The sequence below is a fragment of the Bicyclus anynana genome, chromosome 20, assembly GCF_947172395.1.
Source record: "Bicyclus anynana chromosome 20, ilBicAnyn1.1, whole genome shotgun sequence".
Lineage (NCBI taxonomy): Eukaryota > Metazoa > Arthropoda > Insecta > Lepidoptera > Nymphalidae > Bicyclus > Bicyclus anynana.
In genome coordinates this window covers 3,639,667-3,660,291 of record NC_069102.1, presented here as the reverse complement: position 1 = coordinate 3,660,291, position 20,625 = coordinate 3,639,667, and the positions used below count along the sequence as shown (strand labels likewise).

The 20,625-nt window shown below is 36.0% G+C and overlaps 1 protein-coding gene across 1 annotated transcript; it reads left to right on the top strand.

Annotated features, from left to right (window-relative positions):
* Window positions 1-411: 411 nt before the first annotated feature.
* On the top strand, window positions 412-19,370 carry LOC112056746 (uncharacterized). Its single transcript, XM_052887932.1, has 16 exons — window positions 412-863; window positions 2,235-2,405; window positions 3,018-3,259; window positions 4,572-4,754; window positions 9,637-9,752; window positions 10,862-11,009; window positions 11,620-11,754; window positions 12,008-12,133; window positions 13,136-13,303; window positions 14,860-15,083; window positions 15,988-16,079; window positions 16,697-16,725; window positions 16,851-17,009; window positions 17,356-17,504; window positions 18,352-18,463; window positions 19,276-19,370. Exons 1-16 carry the CDS (start codon window positions 722-724, stop codon window positions 19,342-19,344), a joined length of 2,265 nt encoding a protein of 754 aa, XP_052743892.1. The 5' UTR covers window positions 412-721; the 3' UTR covers window positions 19,345-19,370.
* The last annotated feature ends 1,255 nt before the right edge of the window (window positions 19,371-20,625 follow it).

Below are 20,625 nucleotides of genomic sequence, written 5' to 3'. Positions count from 1 at the left end.
GGATCATCGCATTATTGTGATACACGTGTAATTTGTTTGTTTGATATCGTGTTTTGTGAACTATAGTGGTAATATGAAAAACCTGTGATAGATTTAAGCAATATTCCGTATGAGATTGGATGTTAAAAAGATAAGTTGTACAATTTTATTAGTGTTAACGTCTTAAATATAAAACTTATGTCATGTACAATGTTGTACATTTAATAAATATATCGTGAATAAACCCACATTAAAATGGGTCATGATTAAAAAAAATACATCCGAGCAGTAGGTATGTCAAACGTACTTACAGTATGTAAAATTTACATATCATCAATTTAAATTTTTATTGAGGAATAAGAAATTCACAATAGCTATACAACTAACAAATCATGCCCTCCAAGTGGAAGGGACAAGAACGCTGTCTTCATTTCCGAGTTGGACGGTCAGCCTGGTTCTAAATATTTATGAATTTTATAAATGCATGAATTTAAATTGTGATCAACTATCCGTTTAAATTTAATATACTCGAGAAACTTAAGCAAACTTATCCTAATATCGACAAATCATCCCGACGTGGAATGGTGGTAAGGAAGGTTGTATTTCCACGTTTAATCGATCGACAAGTTATTTTGATGATTATGTTTTGATGAGCTATTTGAAAAAGTAGTTACTTTATGCTTCCGTATTGAAATTATGAAGAACTTGTGAAGTTGAGAACTTGGGAAACAGTTTTTGAACTATGTTGTTGATTTTGTTCCTGCTCAACGGCGCGAATAGTTATAGATTGCCCGGCAGCTGTGCGCTCGGCTACTTCTATGAGCCAAGTTTGATGGATTGCCTGGCTTGCCCGGGTAATACTTCGTTAGTTACAGCAGCTGATGGTGAGTTGATGAGTTTATATATGTAGTTAATTAAATAAATACAACAAGCTATTTGACGATGTAGACGTATTTGCCTTGTCCGAAGCCCAATATAAAAAGGCCATCTCAATCACTCTTCAAAAATTAAATATCCCTGTATCTAAGTAGTGATAGTGTCTTAAGTCTTGTCATTTTTTTTTCTTACCTATTTGTGTTTCGTGGATAGTATCGTTGTTTACATGTTTAAACTATTTTTACGTTTACTTTTAGATTTAAGAAATAATATGTAAATGTTAACTATCCCTAAGAAATAAAAATAAAATAAAAATAAATAAAAATAATTATGTATATATGTATTATGTATATATATAGTTTTCAAATCAAATCAAATCAAATCAAATATTTTGTGACTGTAAACATCTGGAAGTGAGTGACCAAAAAATTACCACTTTTGATTGTTTCTAAATTAGTAATATTTCGTATCTATTGACTGACAGCGAGTTACCCAATTTTTGTAGAATTACCCATATACAAATATTGGTGATTTATAAAATACTAATATTTGTTGCAATAAGTATTATTTATTAAAACTGATTGAAGCCATTTTTGAAAGGAGCAAATTGTTTTTCCTCTGAACAATAAACTTGAAATATATTAATTAATTAAACAGTACTAATTGATTAAAGTGTTAAAGTTATATAACACCATAAATAATATAGCCAATGTATATAATAATTATCTTACGAGTATTATTATTTAATGCCACGTTTAAAAGATATTTATGGAAAATATTAATTCTCCCTAATATGTTTTAAACATGACTGTAAACTGCTACTTAGCGAATAACATTATATCTAACCCAACTTAACCTATATATACTACATCAGGAGTAACTCTAAAATACCCAAAATTATAGTCTACATACGGCCTAAATTTTACAATCTATACTACAGCCTTTCTTGATGTTCTGTTTACCAAGAAACAAATTAAGAAATGAGGGTAAATCACTAATCATTTCACAACTAATAATAATTATAATTAATTTGTTCTTAAATTAATGAAAATAAATTTGATTAATAAGCTTAAAACAGTTAGATATGGCTAACATATTTTATATAACATTTTATTAACAAACCATACATAATTTATAATAAATAAGTGATGAAATGACATGCGTTTTTTACCTTCATATCTAATTTCTTTGTTAGTAAACAGTACTCATCAAGAAAGGCTGAGTATAGAATATAATTTAAATACCTTTTACTGCCAAAGTGCTGGAAGGTGACTCAGTATCGCTATGTTTGGAAGTCCCTACAAAAGGCCTATGTCTTGCAGTGGACGTCCATCGTCTGATATGATGATGATGACGATGACCTTTAACTACTCTTTAAGGGTTTGGCTGTTCTTGCGAGGAGCACAGTATACCGGTTGATGTAATCAGATGCAGGCCATGTAATATCACAGAAGTAGTTGCCTCTGATGGAAGGTCGTGTGTGCCAAGGCGTTGCCAAAGCTCTGCTGGCAGGATCTCCTGCAGAAAATGTCCTCGGGATTATATATCAGGTATTTGAGGTTATTTTTAGCTTTTTGAAATAAAACTTGTTTACGAAAGTTTGACTTGGGGAGTAAGCTTACGAAAAGAGTAATCGGGTGAGGTGAACGGTTTTGGAAGTTTTACTTCTGTCGTGTGGTTTACAGGTTTTTTTAATACACAGCCTTTGGTTAGCGTATTTTTCTGCAAGACTTAAGGTCTTGCTTCTCTCATGTCAGCTTGTTTGTTTCTTTTTTTTGTGTACAAATAAAGAAAAACAATTTAAATGCATTTAAAAAAAATCTGTAAGCCTACACCCAGTGGCGTGCACTCCATAGATGCAAAAATTCACTGCCTGCCCTATACAAACCTATGTTGGACCACAGATGTAACTACGTATAGTTAGACAAGTAATTTTCTAATTTTACTTATATTGCATACCCTTGTTAAAAACCTTGTGCACGCCACGAACCTGCTCGAGATGTTACAACATGATGATCAAAATCATGTCGTTGCTGCCTTCGATAATGAGATGATTTGTGTCTACAGGATGAGATGAAGGAGCTATTTGATCTCTACCATAGTCATGCTTTAATCTACCCATACTTCTTTTAAACAAACAGAATTTGTAATTTACTTTGTAGTTACACAAAATTTCGACGGTTCCCCAATGAAAGAAGTTCAGTGCATAAAATGCTCACGAGGTTTCAAAGCAGTCGACAACAGATGTGTGAGATGCGAGGCTTGTTCGTGTGCCAAACACGAGGTTATGGTCAAAGACAAGTGCATACCCAAGAAGTATGTAATGGACCGGCCAAAATACACTGAGAACCGTTTGCATCCAGATGAACTGTTGGAGATTGTGAAGCTGGAATATCTGTGTACTGTAAGTTGTCTCTTTAATAATTAGGTATAAAATAATAATAAAATAAAAAGCCTTTAATTTTGCACATAAGTAAGTGATACATCGTAAACTTATAGTAGATAATATGTAGAACTAGGTTAAAATTGTGCATTATAATTTTGATACAAAATGAACAAAAAAAATTACATATTTATTCTTTAGTTGCTTTAGTTTATAAATAAAATAAAAATAAAAATAGTGCGAACCCCTCTATTTAAGGGTGAATAATAGAATTCCTCCAGAGATGATCAGTAGTCTCTCTATCTTTGGCTTTTTCCTCCACTGTTTTCCAGCCGTCCTTTCAATGTCGTCTACCCATCTAGTTCTAGGTCTTCCTCTTATCTAGTACATACAGGCCCTGTCCATGCCGTCAGCTGAGCCGAGCCGTCTCTTTAATTATTATCGAATTATTATCAGTTTTAACAGCTCGCTATATAACGCCAGGCGATATGGAGGTTTACCCACCACGCTGTTCCAATGCTAGTTGGCAAGCTTATGGTGATAATGTTTGACTTGAGCCAACGCCGCGCGGTTTCACTCGCGTGGTTCCCGTTCCCGTAGAAATACGGGGATAATATATAGCTTATAGCCTTCCTCGATAAATGGGCTATCTAACACTGAAAGAATTTTTGAAATCGGATTAGTAGTTCCTGAGATTAGCGCGTTCAATCAAACAAACTCTTCAACTTTATAATATTAGTATAGATTTGGTCTATATTAACAACCTTTTAAAATAAACATCAAATCACTGAGAAATGTTACCTACAGTATGTTATCCACCAAGTAGGCACCGGATGACATTTGTTTCATAGAATCTCAATCTTCCTCTTTGCATTGTCGAAAGTATTCATTATCATCACTATCAACCCATATTCGGCTCCCTGCTGAGCACGAGCCTCCTCTCGGAATGAGAGCTGTTAGGACGATGCGGATTGGCAGATATAACACACGTAGAGAATTAAGGAAATTCTCAGATATGCAAGTTTTCTGACGATGTTTTTCCTTCACCGTTTGAGACACGTGATATTTAATTTCTTAAAATGCACACAACTGAAAAGTTGGAGGTGCACGCTCCGGACCGGATTCAAACCTACGCCCTCCGGAATCGGAGGCAGAGGTCATATCCACTGGGCTATTACGGCTCGGTATCGAAAGTATTACGAAATTTTAATTATAGAATGTTTCTTTCAAGAAATTAATTTTACATTTCTAAATCTTTTAAGTAGCATTTAAGTTTGTATGTAGTAAAATACATAAAACGTAATAAATGTTGATAAAGTTTGTAATGTTTTAGCAACAAGACATCAGAGCGTGTCGATCTCTAGCGAGTTGGTGTGTTAGAAACTTTTACACGCCAGAACTTACAGGGCCCTGCAGACTTTGGCTACAACCTAAACTGATTCATTTTAAAGGTAACAAAAGCATGTTTTTGATACTCGTACAAGTAGTACTTATGTATTTGCATACGTTACGAGTACCTTTTTGACGGCCTCCGTGGCGCAGTGGTATGCGCGGTGGATTTACAAGACGCAGGTCCTGGGTTCGATCCCCGGCTAGGCCGATTGAGATTTTCTTAATTGGTCTAAGTCTGGCTGGTGGGAGGCTTCCGCCGTGGCTAGTTACCACCCTACCGGCAAAGACGTACCGCCAAGCGATTTAGCGTTCCGGTACGATGCCGTGTAGAAACCGAAAGGGGTGTGGATTTTCATTCTCCTCCTAACAAGTTAGCCCACTTCCATCTTAGATTGCATCATCACTTACCATCAGGTGAGATTGTAGTCAAGGGCTAACTTGTAAAGAATAAAAAAAAACGTATCTACGGTTAGGACTAATTCACTGAAACTGAAAAGTGATGAGGAATTTTCATGCACTTTTATAATTAGATATCATTATACATAATTGTACTACAGAATAGTTTTAACTTTAGTTTAGCTTACTTTTATCTTGAGAACGTCATCTTTTCTCAAATCAAATATTTATACTAACACACCTAGGATAAAGTCGAGAAAATTAGCGGACCACATTAGCGAGTTCAATCAAACAAACAAACAAACAAACTCTTCAGCTTTATAATATTAGTATAGAAGTATAGATAATATTTCAAAGAGCTCAAGGAGCTCAAGAATATTATTGAAATCGTATTTCGCGAGGGTGACACCAAGGGCTTAAAATGCTTCTCAGAAAAAAAGGATTTACAATCTGCCATTTTTTCTGCTAAAAGCGAATAAATATGCGACTTGGGAAAAGGGATATAAAAATATTATGCCAACCGTTCTTCAACCCTAAAATATTAAAAGTTGCCCGGGCTATAGGAGCGACATAAGTCTGCTTTTAGGGAAATAACTTTTCTTGGAGGGTTTTGTCCTGGCAAATCAATAATTAAGTTAGCTCAAATTTCTAACAACATTTTTTTCCTGGAATTTTTACTTGAATAAGTAGGTTTAAGTTTAAGTTTAAGGTTTAAGTTTAAGTTAAGGTTTAAGTTTAATGAACAACGCGGTCAGTTGAAATCTACCGAACGGTATGTATCATACAATTTATGTAATTCTTCATAAAATACTTTGAACTCAACAAATAGTAAATACCAACAGTATTTTTACAGTAAAAGTAAACCAAACCATTTTTTACAACAATTTATAAAAAACTGGCAGACGCCCGCGACTTCGTCCGCGTGGAATTCAGTTTTTCACAAAACCCGCGGGAATCGTGGATTTTTCCGGGATGGAAAAGTAGCCCATGTGTTAATCCAGAGGAAAATCTATTTCCATTCCAAATTTCAGTCAAATCGCTTCAGTTGAAGCGGCGTTAAAGATTAACAAATATACATCTATGTATACAAACTTGGTTGGTAGGTAAATAGATACATTAAATTTCATTGTTTAAGTTTACATTTTATTTGTTTTTTAGTGTTTCCTGTATTACGGATCGGTAGCACAAAACAGAAGGATTTTTCCTTAGAACCAGGTCAAGTAAGTATTAATTATATCATTAAGGGTGGTTGTGTACGCCATTAATTTAGCACACAAAATATTTTACGACTATCATTAATGTGATTTCCGATACATTAAGGAGGTATAAGGATACTTTCTTATATAACATAATTATGTCAATTACTTTATAACGATTATTAATAAGTAAACCTAGGTATAAAGGTCAAATACTTAACTATACTATAACTTAACTTGTTTAACAATTTAACGGTAGGTAGATCAGAAGATAACAAGGTAACTATTAACCAACTGCCTAACCTGCTCACACTTAGTCATCCTCCTCGCGTTTTGTTTAGCGATTAATAAATAACATTTTTCTAATTGTAGGTTTTTTTAATATGGATATGATATTATACCATTTTCCTCTTGATGAGCCCTTGAATTTGATACTGATATTACGATATTCAAAAAGAAAATCACCTCGAGTCTTTAGCGCCTTACAGTCGGGTTATTAAGAGTAAGACAAATCTAACGATTATTAGAATTACGTAAATCCGTTAAGCGGTTTGGAAGATATGAGGTAATAAATAATATTACATAGGTACATACATACAGTCATAAACACATACTTGCATACATACATAAATATATACAAAAGCGCGAAAACATAACCCTTCTTGCAGTCGGGTAGTAAAATGTGGTCAAGTTTTAAGAATCGCTGCTTTCTGTATCCGACCCTTTATCCAAAAGTCAAGCAAATGCTTCTTTAAGTATTGGTTGAAGCTTTTCGCTATAAGACATTGACTGTAACGACTATCGGAACAATAACGGTTACCTCAACGTTTTACATGACGACAATCTCGTGAGCAATGTCCAAGTATTTTGATACTTATTGCTTTTCTTCAGGACACGCTAACTATTGCATTGGCGAAGCACACATATGATGGCGGATATCAAATTCTAATCGATCCACAAAAGACATTAAAAGCATGTCTTCCGCCTATTGAAATTAGAGTCGGTATGGATTTGTCGTAAGTTAATTTTTTTTTTTTTTATAATAACGTCTGTGTATTTGTAACCGCAAGTGCTGGAATGGCGACCCCGCACTAGTAAGCGCAGTGTTGGCCGACCCCCCACCAGGTGGACTGACGACATCAAGCGAGTCGTAGGGATTCGCTGGATGCAGGTGGCTCAGTATCGTGATGTTTGGAAGTCCCTACAAAAGGCCTATGTCCTGCAGTGGACGTCCATCGGCTGATATGATGATGATGATGATGATATAACTACTTTGATTGGCGTCTCTCGCGTACCTCCAAGTAATATAAGTTATATACGACTACAATTACGATCTTCTTTTATTACGATTAATTTATTAATTTTTAATTACGATTTTTTTTATTCATTACAAGTTAGTTCTTGTCTACAATCTCATCTGATGGTAAATGATGATGATGATGATGATGATGATGATCTAAGATGGGAGCGGGCTAACTTGTTAGGAGGAGGACTAAAATCCACACCCCTTTCGGTTTCTACACGACGAAACAAAATTAACTTAGTAAAAACTGTTACTGAAGTAAGTGTCCTACTTAGTAAATTAGTCGTATGTGAGCGTACATAAATATCGATCTGCAAACAATGTCCGCTAATTAAAAAAAGCTATTATTGTGATTATGTTTGTAATAGTTGTATATTTACTCATAAAACATCAACTTTAAACGTTGTATCTAATTGTTTTGTTATTTTATCTTTGTAGTACTAGATCCGGGGGAAGAAGTATACCCTAATCTGTTATATTTAATTGGTGAAATAAATGATGTTGACATCCTCTGGTCTTATGATAAACCTTGTATATATAAACTTTTTTCCTCTTTTATCCTAATTAATGATATTAAGTTGTAAATACTTTTAGATGTACAATTTTTTATGTAAATATATGTTTTATTGTATTGAAAATAAATGATTAGTATTTAATTGTAAATATTCAGTATAAGTATTCTATTTTATATTATTTCCTATCCTTTTCTGACCCTTTCTAAAATTCCCGTACCTTAAAAATTTCGAGTTTTATAATTAAACAAGTTTCCTCGTTTTAAATAACGAAAAAAAAAACATTTGTTACTGGCTCAATCGCTCGACGCGCGGAGCCATAGAACCAAGAAGAAGAAGAAGAAATAAATGATAGAAATATTGACATTGACACAATGATTGAAACATTGAAAAAAAAAATCAATTTATTGAATCTCCTTCCCTCATTGGTTAATTAAAAAAAAATGTACACTAGTTAATAAAATATACCCAAAATAATTGAAAATGTAAAGATTGCATGCTTTCACATTGCAACTGTGGAGTTGCAATGTGAAAGCCTAATACATATACCTAACCTCATCAGTTATTTAGTCGTCTAACATGTCAAGTGAAAGCTTATTTTATGCTTAAATTAACTGTACTAGGTTTCTTTTGATCAAGTTCATGGTTTCTTAGATTTTGTGTGAAAAATACACACTGTGAACATTTATGTCATAGAGCTAATAAATAACAGATGAGGGTATATATTTCTGATGCCGGATCTTAGAGCATTGTATTATGTCCCAGGAAACGAATTTATTTATCGTTACTATGAATTCCGTTACAGGGAATATAATATATCTACCCATTATATTGCCTTGTTGATTTCTATGGCTGCGATATATTATTGTATGAATTCTATTTCAGGCGCAATTGTATATATAATATAACGGAAATAAATACATCAGAAACCACTGATACATTTGAGTTGTATCTTTTGTCTGAAAAAACTTTAAGCCCACTTTCTGTTTCATTACGAAAGCCGAATGGTTATTACGTTAAGGTAAGGTGATTAAGTATGCTATTAAGTGTTATAAGGTTTATCTTTTCTATAAATCATAATAGCACGTAAAAGCGAGATTATTATACTCTGGAAAGTTTGTTGATGACACTCCCATGATATGCGGGTGACGGGGGGAAAGACTGCGCGGGTGTGAAATCGTGCTTGCGAGGAAGTGAGGTGCATCAGTCGTGGGTTTTTCATTCATTGCTACACGTCCCCCGGCCTGCGCGGACCATCGGGAGTGTTATGAACGAAGTTGCCAAGCTATAGGCTAGTATTATATTTTGTTCTAAGGTTTTTTTCGGTATACTCTTATACTACATTTTATACATATACTAGCCGACACCCGCGACTTAATCCGCGTGAAATTTAGTTTTTCACAAATCCCGCGGGAACCATCGATTTTTCCGGGATTAAAATAGCCTATGTGTTAATCCAGAGTAAAATCTATTTGTATTCCAAATTTCAGCCAAATCGGCGTTAAAAAGTAACAAACATCCATACAAACTTTTGCGTTTATAATATTAGTAGGATTATTATGTATACACTACGTTTTTATTAAATGTCTTCTTTTTCAGAACGACGCGTGGTCTACGGGTGGATTTAGAAAGTTCTTTCTTCTAAACAGATTTCTTTCTACAACGACAAATACGACCAGTGTGGTTTACCTGCGGACTTTAGATATACGTGTAATGTAATACAACTTTATCTTCATTTTACATATCTCAGTATTATTTTTACTTACATAAATCAAATCAAATCAAAAATCATTTATTTCAAGTAGGCTCAGTTTACAAGCACTTTTGACACGTCAGTTGACTATTTGTAAAGATTCTACCACCGGTTCGGAAGGCAGGTTCTGCTGAGAAGATACCGGCAAGAAACTCAACAGTTGCTCTTTTGAAAAGTCATACAGTATTATAATGTACAATTGATAACAATTACAATTTCTTATAGTTTTATTTCCTGTGTGAAGGTGGAAGCTGATCCAATGGCCTCCAAGCGCTTTTATCTTATTACCTTACATAAACCTCATTGATATTATCTGCGACATTGTATGTAGTCAGTTTTTGTTACTTTTTGTATCCCTCGGATGCACTTGGGAGCGTGTGTAAGAGTTTCGTATTCGTTTCTACTTCTCTCTATCTCTATAGTCTGGAAAGTTCGTTGATAACACTCCCATGATATGCGGGCGACAGGGGGAAAGCCCACACCGGTGTGAAATCGTGCGCTCATCATGTTTTTCATTCATCGCTACACGCCCCCGCGCGCAACATCGGGAGTGTTACGAACGAAGTTAGCAAGCTATACTTAGTATTTTGTTCGACAGATACTTGATAGAGACAAAACCGAAATACACTGTCTGATTGTAAGAAAATAAAATAAACTAATGCAAGTTTAAATAGATTACCTAGGGTCACTTATTCAGTTTGTAGTCAAAGGAAAATTCTATACATTTTTTTTTCATATAAGCTACCAAAAAGATAATCGAAACCACCAGATTAATGACATCGTATCTTCGTGTAGATACTATATCATTAATCTGTGAAAACAATTGCCGTATTCAATTTTCAAAATAAAGTAAATTTCTTTTTTTTTTAAACATTAATAAGTCGAGGTTATATGCATGAATCCACTTATGAATAAAGACTTATTTCCGATTTTATGAACTTTTTAGTAACAGATAAAAAAAATACTTTTTACGCTTTTTTCCCCTGCAGCTTGAAATGCTATTTGAATTTCATCCTCGCTTTCCAAGAGAATAGAAAAATATATTTGTTATAATTTTTTTATTTGTTTTAGTGTAAAAAGAGATACGTCAAAAGTAGGTTACCTTCGTCTGGGGTTGGCTATAGAGGCACAGTACGACACACCAGATTCTAGTATTTTAACTACAACCCTGAGAGTTGGACACGATATGCCAGAAGCAGGGGTGACTCAGGGACTGCAAGTAAGTTCATCCAGCTCATATTTTTTAATTAGTTACTTGGGAATGTAGTAACCTCGATGGTTCAGTGGTTATTTTATGTAGTTTCGCATAAGATCCTGCGTTCGAATTCTGTCGCGCTAACATGCGTTAGCGTTATTTGTTTTCCAACATCATAATCGTCATTTTGCCTCTTTCATGGACTTCTAAACGACACGGTCTTGAGCTACCAGCATCCAGCGGCTCCTTGAAACCCGTTTGATGTGTTCAGTCCTCCTAGTGGGGGCTCGACCAACACTGCGCTTCCCGATGCGGGGTTGCCTTTCCAGCACCTTGGGACCCCAATCCGATGCGGGGTTGCCTTTCCAGCACCTTGGGACCCCAATCCGATGCGGGGTTGCCTTTCCAGCACCTTGGGACCCCAATGTCCATCGGCTCTTCGAACTATGTGACCTGCTCATTGCCACTTTAGCTTCGCGACTCGCTGAGCTATGACAGCGACTTTAGTTCGTCTGCGGATCTCCTCATTAATGATTCGATCACGCAGAGAAACTCCAAGCATAGTTCGCTCTATCGCCCGCTCGCTTTTCAACATCATAATATTATAATGCTTGTTATTCCTTTTGTATTCCAGATATGGGGAGGAGTTGTAGGAGTTCTCATGGTGTTATACGGTTTGGTACAATGGCGCGGAGTTGTAAGAAGAGGGGGTTCTTACCTTTCTCTCGTTCCTCTGATAACTAGCTCTGTGTCTGATGCTTTACATTTTGTAAGTTTTTTTTATTTTTCAATGACAAGTTCTTTCGTGATTGCGATCTCACCTGTCAAATTCAGTTTTTCGCAAATCCCGTGGTAACCACAGATTTTTTAGGGTTGAAAAATAGCTTCTAAGTTGCTCACTAACCTCCTCTATCTAACAGTCGAAGTCCCATTTAAATCGGTTCAAACAGACAGACAAATGTTTTATTTTATAATCACAGACGGACACTTTATTTTTATATATATTGTATTTTTTGTTCAAGGCGCCGTTATTAGCGACGCTACACGCATTGACAGCTGAAGCCGGCACCCTCGGACTGACCTTGCCCTTATCACAAGCAGAAGAAGAAGTGATTGCAGCACTGGTCTACACTTGCGTATCATTGAAGGCACGTTTAGAACGTCGAGTTGACACTTTTCCGCTTTGTAGATGATAGTCTTTTTATTGCCAAAATTGCATATGACTGCGAACATTCTATATTCGTGAGGAAATCCCCATGCATAGGTACTGCCTTTTCGTCGCAGGGAGGGATTTTTCATCCCTAACCCCGATCACAGATGTTATGTCATTAATCTCACCTGTCCCTGTTGCCAAGTGGCACTCTTTCTACGATTGCAAACGCTTGTAAAATTAGAAAAATGTATGGGGATCTTGATCACGTGGCCTGTCGATAGCAATAGTCATTTCCATACATTTCGGAGAGTTTGCGAACGTAGAAAGAGAATCGACATGCTACATGCCTACGGGCTGATCTAGCTAAAGTTTATCTAAGCTCTTAGCAACTTACCTCCTATAAGCCTATGTGTTTCTCATTTATAGTACTAAAGATGTCTATAATAAAATTTCAGAGCCTCAAAATCCTCTGGATTAATTGGAACCAATGCCAATGTGATATATTCTTTGTTGACTGGTCCAAATATAATCCATCCATTGAAGGTATGAACTATGTTACATAAAGTAAACTTGTTAGTGGTTACTAACTATTAGATATCGACTTCATAAACATTAGGTACTTTGTAATTTTCAAGTTATCTCAGATGTTAGTGAAATTACTGCAATATTCTACTTATCCCAGCGGAAATATCCCAGCGGAAATAACCTTACTATATCCCAGCGGAAATAACGTCCGCCTTAGATTTTGAGGGCGTAGGTTCGAATCCGGGCCAGACATGCACCTTCAACTTTTCAGTTATGTGCATTTTAAGAAATTAAATATTATCACGTGTCTCAAATGGTGAAGGAAAAACATCGTGTGGAACCTGCATACCTGAGAACTTTTTTTAATGTATAGAGTCTGCCAATCCGCACTGGACCAGCGTGGTGGCCTAACCCATCTCATTCTCAGAAGAGACTCGTGCTCATCAGTGAGCCGAATATGGGTTTCTATTGAAACACGGGAAAAATTGTAGTAAATATCGTTTATTTTATAGAAACATCACTTAACGAGAAATCAAATGTATGGAAAACAGACCTGTTATTGAGAGAATGGATGTCTTTGCAGACGAAACGTAGAGTTTTACCTGGCTATACCGTTACCTGCACTTTATTAGTTTTACACGTAAGTAATATAAATATCGGAACAATGGGGATGATGACTAGGTTTCAATATATTGATTTTTATGATACATTCGGGTAAATAGGGTCAATGTTAACTAATTTATACATAAAAAGCAAAGATTGTCTGGATATTTGCAAAATAAATGAGATTATAAAATTTCAAAATCTATTAAAAATATTTTATCGTAATTAGATGAAAATTCATACAGTTTTAGCTTCCTTACATTAAATGTGACATTTTTTAATAAATGAACTATAAGCATAAACGCACAAATAACAAAGATATTAGTAATTTTGTTTGAACGCGCATACAAATCTAACGATCATTACATTGCCTATGACGTCATTATTTCGAGCCATTTTGTATGGGGCGTTTTTCAGGGATCCGCGGCAGCGCCGCAAATCTGACTCTTTAAATCCCTGTAGCTCCGAAAGTAACGATCGCAGATACCCGGTTCCTTTTACAAAATTGCTTTACTATTAGTATACTCTTAATTTATATACAATTAAAAAAAAACTGTCATCATCCCTATTCTTTTTGAACTCCTATTTCGTAATGTACTCAATATATAACCTCAAACCATATAACAAAGCTATTCATTCCTAAACAAAGCATTAATTCAATAAAACAATAATTGGAATTATACATTTAATTTAAAGTTTCAGCTGTTCTTGATTAATTAAGTTTCGAAGTTCTTTAGAAGTAATGAGAAATAAATCTGCGTCCAGTGTAAGTTTTCCTCAAACGAATCTCATTTATATAAACATTATATAAATATCTTCAATTGATTCAGTTTGTGTTTATGAAATATAGCCGACGCCCGTAGATTCACCCGCGTAGTTCCCGTTCCCTTGATAATACGGGGATAAAATATTGTCTATAACACTCACAAACAACCTGGCTTTCTAGTGGTAAAAGAATTCAAAATCGGTTCAGAGTAATCCAGAGATTAATCCATACAATACCACAAACTTTACATCTCCAATATGAGGATACTCGTAGTTGAGTGTATTTATTACTATTATTAGATATTAGATAAACAATACCACAAAGTGATACCATTTTATAATATTAATCATATATTATGAGTGTTTTTAAAAAAAAAAAAAATTTGCTCTGAATAGTCCAGTGGATATATGGCCTCTGCATGGTTCGAATCCGGTTCGGGGAAGCACCTCTAACATTTTAGTTATTACCATTTTAGAAATTAAATATCACGTGTCTCAAACGGTGAAGGAAAAACATCGTGAGGAAACCTGCATACCTGAGAATTTTCTTAATTCTCTTCGTGTGTGAAGTCTGCCAATCCGCACTGGTGGTGGACTATTGGCTTAACCTCTCTCATTCTGATAGTAGACTTGTGCTCAACAGTGAGTCGAGTCTCCGCTCAGATGACGCACTGAATATTACGTGGAAGAAAGAAAACCTTAGTTTTTCATAGACCCGGACCCAGGACGTGAACCCAGGACTTCGCGATTCGAAGTGACATAGACTAACCACTCGACCAAAGAGGTAATTTCTATAGATAGGCTGATGACAATGTTTTGTTTCTTTAGTTTCTATCACCCTGGCAGTCTTCAATACCAAAAAGTGCAGGCTATAAATGGGTTGTAGCCATGGTCACTTGGTGGTGTTCCTACACAGCTCTCCTTTGCACGCGGATATTGGTTGACAGATTGGTAGAACCATGTTCAACCAGGCTGGTCAAAGTGTGCACAGACCTTGAAATGTCGGTGCTGGTCTTCCAAGAGGAGTGTTATGCACATTATATTAACGGAAGGTGAGTAATTAAAAAAAATGTGACAAGCGTAATTTTTTTATAATTTCCACGGCAAAATACAGGGTGCTCGGGAGTATTATAACTTCAAGGTGTTGGCGAGTTCACATAAAGGAGCCGAACTGCATAACTTATATTTTTTACTAAAAAATAAAAACTTTATGTTTTCGTATAAAGTACCTAATTCAAATAATTCCGACTATCCATGTAATAAACGTTTTTATCTATCCTTGCATTTTAAAATAGGTAAAACTTGACTTTTTTTTTTTTATTCTTTACAAGTTAGCCCTTGACTACAATCTCACCTGATGGTAAGTGATGATGCAGTCTGAGATGGAAGCGGGCTAACTTGTTAGGAGGAGGATGAAAATCCACACCCCTTTCGGTTTCTACACAGCATCGTACCGGAACGCTAAATCGCTTGGCGGTACGTCTTTGCCGGTAGGGTGGTAACTAGCCACGGCCGAAGCCTCCCACCAGCCAGACCTGGACAAATTAAGAAAATCTCAATCTGCCCAGCCGGGGATCGAACCCAGGACCTCCGTCTTGTAAATCCACCGCGCATACCACTGCGCCACGGAGGCCGTCAAAACTACGTCATAATTATAAGGATGCGTTTATGGGACACATTTTAAGATCTATTTGCAAAAGAAATATTATTTACCCCGAAAATATTAATTTTAGAACACAATCATGTTCCTTGAACATTTTAAATTAATTTTCGGTAAAGAATATAACCCCAGAATTCATGGGAAATACTCCCAAGGACCCTGTATATGACAAATCTTTTCGCCAGTCACTAAGCCTCGCGACAACTCTATGAAAATCCAATCTTATTTAATTAATAGCTATTAGTAAGTGCGGATATTTAGATTTTACTTGTAGTTTTTGCTTTGTTTTATTTCAGAAACGAGAATTCGATGGATTTAAGGTCAATGACTCATCCCTTATCTTCATGTCGTGTCGTATGTGCACCTCAAGTAAGGTGCGTAAATATGAGCAATTAAAAAAATATTGAGTAGTCGTTTGGATTTTTTTTTAATTTTAACAATGTCAGTATAATTACACTATTAAAATTTTTTAAAAAAAGTCCCTCCCACACAAAAAGTCACTGCATTTGACATTTGAGTGCCCAAGCAACCGGTGGTCAGGGCTCCAGAATGAGGAACCTCCTCACTCCGGAGCCTTGCATTTCTTTTATTGTTATACCTAATTGACCATTCCCAATTTAGATAATGCAACTGATGTGTATCTGCGCATACGCCGCTAGCTTCGTTAGTAATAAACCAGTCGCAGTACGGGACGGTCTTTCATTTATTACATTGGCGACGAGGATAGGTTAACGGCACGTAAAGAACGCATCCTAAAAAATGTCCATCAACCTAAGAAGTAGGCGTTAAGCCTCATTAGCCTGTAATTACAACGGCAACCATTCCCTTTAGACCGGAAAACAGCCATGCCGTTTGCATGCAGCAGAAATATAATTTAGGGCGGCTTACCTTCATCTAAATTCCATCCTTCGCCACTGATACGCATGGTGGTAATACTTCCCCAAATGCTCTGTCTAAAAGTTCTACTACTGTTACTAAATAATTAATATCGGTATTTATTTTCAGAACAGTTTACAAAAAGCTCACAACAGCAGGTAAGTTAAGTTGGAAATTCGTTGTTAGCATACCATTGGCAGGAGGGTAATAATGTAATAATAAAAGGTATAGCCTAGAACTAGATCACTATTATAACTTTGTCATTAACTATGGGTCTCTTAAGAAGCCTCAGAGCAAACTAAATAAAATATTGATTCTTCGTGAAGAACGTCCGCAAACTAATTCAACAACCCTAAACTTTGAATTTATTTCAGATGATATAACAGAAGGGCATTCAAATCGAGAGATATTGACCCAATTTTTGGCTGCATTTTTTGAGAGAGTAAGAAAAACTTTAATTCGTTCGTTATTTTTTTTTTATTAAATGAAACGTTATTCTTTGTCGACATCTTTGCCGATAGTGTGGTAACTATAGCTTGGCAAGTTCGTTGATGACACTCCCGTGATATGCGGGCGACGGGGGGAAAGGACTGCGCGGGTATGAAGTCGTGCGCGCGGGCATCGCTACCCCCCTCCCATCCCGCGCGGACAATCGGGACGAACGTTGTTATGAACGAATTTGCTAAGCTATAGCTCCCCGGTCACCGCCAATGCCTAGCACTAAGCCAAAAAAATCCTATAAATTATAATATCGATTATAAAAACTTCAATCATTTTATTAATTCAAGGCACTAGATGGCTTAAACTGGGTTGCCAGTGAAAGAACAATATTGGAGAAGTTATTGGATGTGGAGTTCGTTGCCAGAGAAGGTGGCAACACTAGCATTCTTCTTTATGACGCTGACGTCACAACTCCTTCGTGCTTGGCTGTGACGTGGTGGGTAAACTCTTCAATTCGAAATTTGAATCTATGATTTCTAATGCTGGTTACAATAACCATTTCTTTTAAACTTCCATCATGATTATCAACCCATATTCCGCTCACCGCTGAGCTCGAGTCTCCTCTCAGAATGAACGGGGTTAAGCCAATAGTCAATAGCCAAGTCAATAGTCCACCACGCTGGCCTAATGCGGATTGGCAGACTTCACACTCGTAGAGAATTAAGAAAATTCTCTTTTGTTTTTCCTTCACCGTTTGGACACGTGATATTTAATTTCTTAAAATGCACACAACTGCAAAGTTAGAGGTGCATGCCACGGACCGGTTTCGAACCCACACCCTCCGGAATCGGAGGCAGAGGTCATATCCACTAGGCAACCACGGCTCTCAATACTCCCATACTAACATTTTAAATGCGAGTGCGTAAGTTTGTTTCTGTTGCCTTTTTACGGCTAAACCACTGAACTGATTTGGATAAAGTTTGGTATAGAGATAAATTGTACTTTGGAGTAGATCTTCTTTTTATCCCGAAAATCCATAGTCTATACCAATATTATAAAGCTGAAGAGTTTGTTTGTTTGATTGAACGCGCTAATCTCAGGAACTACTGGTCTGATTTGAAAAATTCTTTCCGTGCTAGATAGCCCACTTATCGAGGAAGGGGAAACGGGAACGGGAACCACGCGGGTAAAACCGCGCGGCGTCAGCTAGTAGATTTATAAAAAACAGATTTACACGCGATTTGAGTAGCGGGCGTCCGCTAATAAAAATATTACTATAAGTACCTAAGTTCTATTTTTTTTAACACAATTAAGATACTTTTCATTACAAAACTTTTTTTCAGGTGGGGTGAAGAGTGGATGCTAGCACCATTTGACGCTATGATATTCGGTTGTGTTCTAATGGCTTCAGAACAAACACTTTTAGCCGGTCTAGTTACATTGATAGTTTGGAAGGTAAATGTAATACCAGTTTTTGTCAAGTTATATAATAGGCATCGGCGAAAGGTTACCTATCTGTGGCCTGCAAATTTTCTTTCAGAGAGAACGCCCAGCCTCTCTAACCAAGCGGCACGTCGATTCTCCTTCTACGATCGCTAACGTTTCGAAAACTAGAAAGATTTATGGGAATGACATTTGCTATCGACAGGTCGCGTGATCAAGATCCGTCATTCCCATACATTTTTCTAGATTTTGAAGCGTAAGCGATCGTAGAAAGAGAATCGACGTGCCACTTGGCTAGAGGGGCAGGTTCTTTTCAATCAAGCTTCATCCTTTATCGTAGAACTCCCAAGCATTGTAGTAATCCACACTCTGTAGTTGATGTCCTTTGGATGCGTTTTAGCTTTTGCGAGGTTATGGAATGCCCTTACCTACGGTAAGATATCCCGACATTGATAGTGTAGGTAGGGAAAACGGTTTTCTCTACCTACAATATTGGTTATATTATAATATCGAGGCTGCTTGTGCCTACCCTGAGGAGCCTAAATCACAGAAGAAATTTTCCACTTTGTATAATTTGTACGTGTACTGCATACCCTAGTTAAAAAGCTTGTGCACGCCACTGGTCGTGAGTGATGGACGATAGTCACCTACTAGACAAACTTCCATCATTATTGCAGCCTTGGTATACCTAGTATGTAAAAATACTCCTAGATACTTAGCCCTAATAATACTTACCTATACAGTTAAATTAGTCAATGAAATATTTATACGTAGCACATGTTTCTCAATTAAATAAGTTTGATATTGATTTTTAATTATTACAGGTAATGGATTTTACACGAATGCTGTGTGGAAATTGGAATGTAAAGAGAAAAATTAATTTAACCAGTTGAAATAACAATCGACGTACCATAATGTAGGTAATAAAAATACATACAGATTGTTCAAATATTAAAAAAGTTTGCTCTGTAAAAATGATTATAAATATTTTAGTATCTGCTATTTTATTTATTGTGGTAAGTGGTAGTCGAGAAGATGTGACTAGTAAAGCAAAAGGTTACGATTATGATGAATCTGATAAGGAAGTATTTGATGCTAGTGAATATTTAAAACCAATTATAATACAAAGTACCAAAGCATTGCGACCAGAAATGGCAGGACCACTATATGATTTCATCGTCAATATTTGCGAAGTAATACTACAAGATTTTCAAATTCTAGAATACCAAAATATTTGGATATACTAAGCCGTAGTTTGAGAGGTTTGGGATCAGGGTTTTTAATGAAGAGAATGATCAAAAAATTCGCAAAAATGTTGTATAATCTAAGTCAATATAATGGTAAAGTTATAAAACCTAAAGTCGAATACTTTTTAGAAGTTTTTAAAAACCCTATGCCTAAGAGAAAGGAGTTAATTAAATTGTTAAATAATCTCTATACGGTAAGGGATGATATAAAAATGGACGTTTATATTTACCGTTTGAAACGATATGGTCGTAAGGAAAAAAGACGTATTAGCAAATTTACAACAGATATCTTCAAGGAATTAATATTTGAAACTATAAAAAATCAAAAGGAAGATGTCAAACGCGACCTTAAATTAAAATTTGCACTATCAATAATTGAATATTATGAATCACGAGTTTAGCTGTATAATAGGAAAACATGCTAGGAATAAAACGCCAGTAGGTAGGAATACTTTTCACGTGATTAATGTTTTAGTACTGAAATCTTGTTACGGGGTTATCTACCGTGAAATTGGAGGAAACAATTTCAAAGAAAAGAAAAAAAGACTTTGTGAAAATGATTGAAAGTCTAAAAATTATCGGTGTAATTTTACTTTTAACTGTAAATTATAGCGCTCATATTAGCATCACAGGAATAATTGATGTCCAACATCCTAACGAGCCTTTGTTAGTTCTTCCCTTTATGAAAAAAACTAACTTGAGAACGGAAGGGATTTTCGTGAGATTTCTACGTAACCTGTTAGAATTGCTGACGACAACGTTCCCTGAAAGAAAACTTCCGAAATACTGCCGAATTGTGAGTCATTGTGTAAACAAGCTAGAGTATAAGTACTCGAAGAAGTTAGCGAAGCATTTGTATCGTATGTCTCGAATGTATCGTGAAGAGGTGAAAGATGAGCTGATATTTTACAAGCAAGAGCTCGGAAA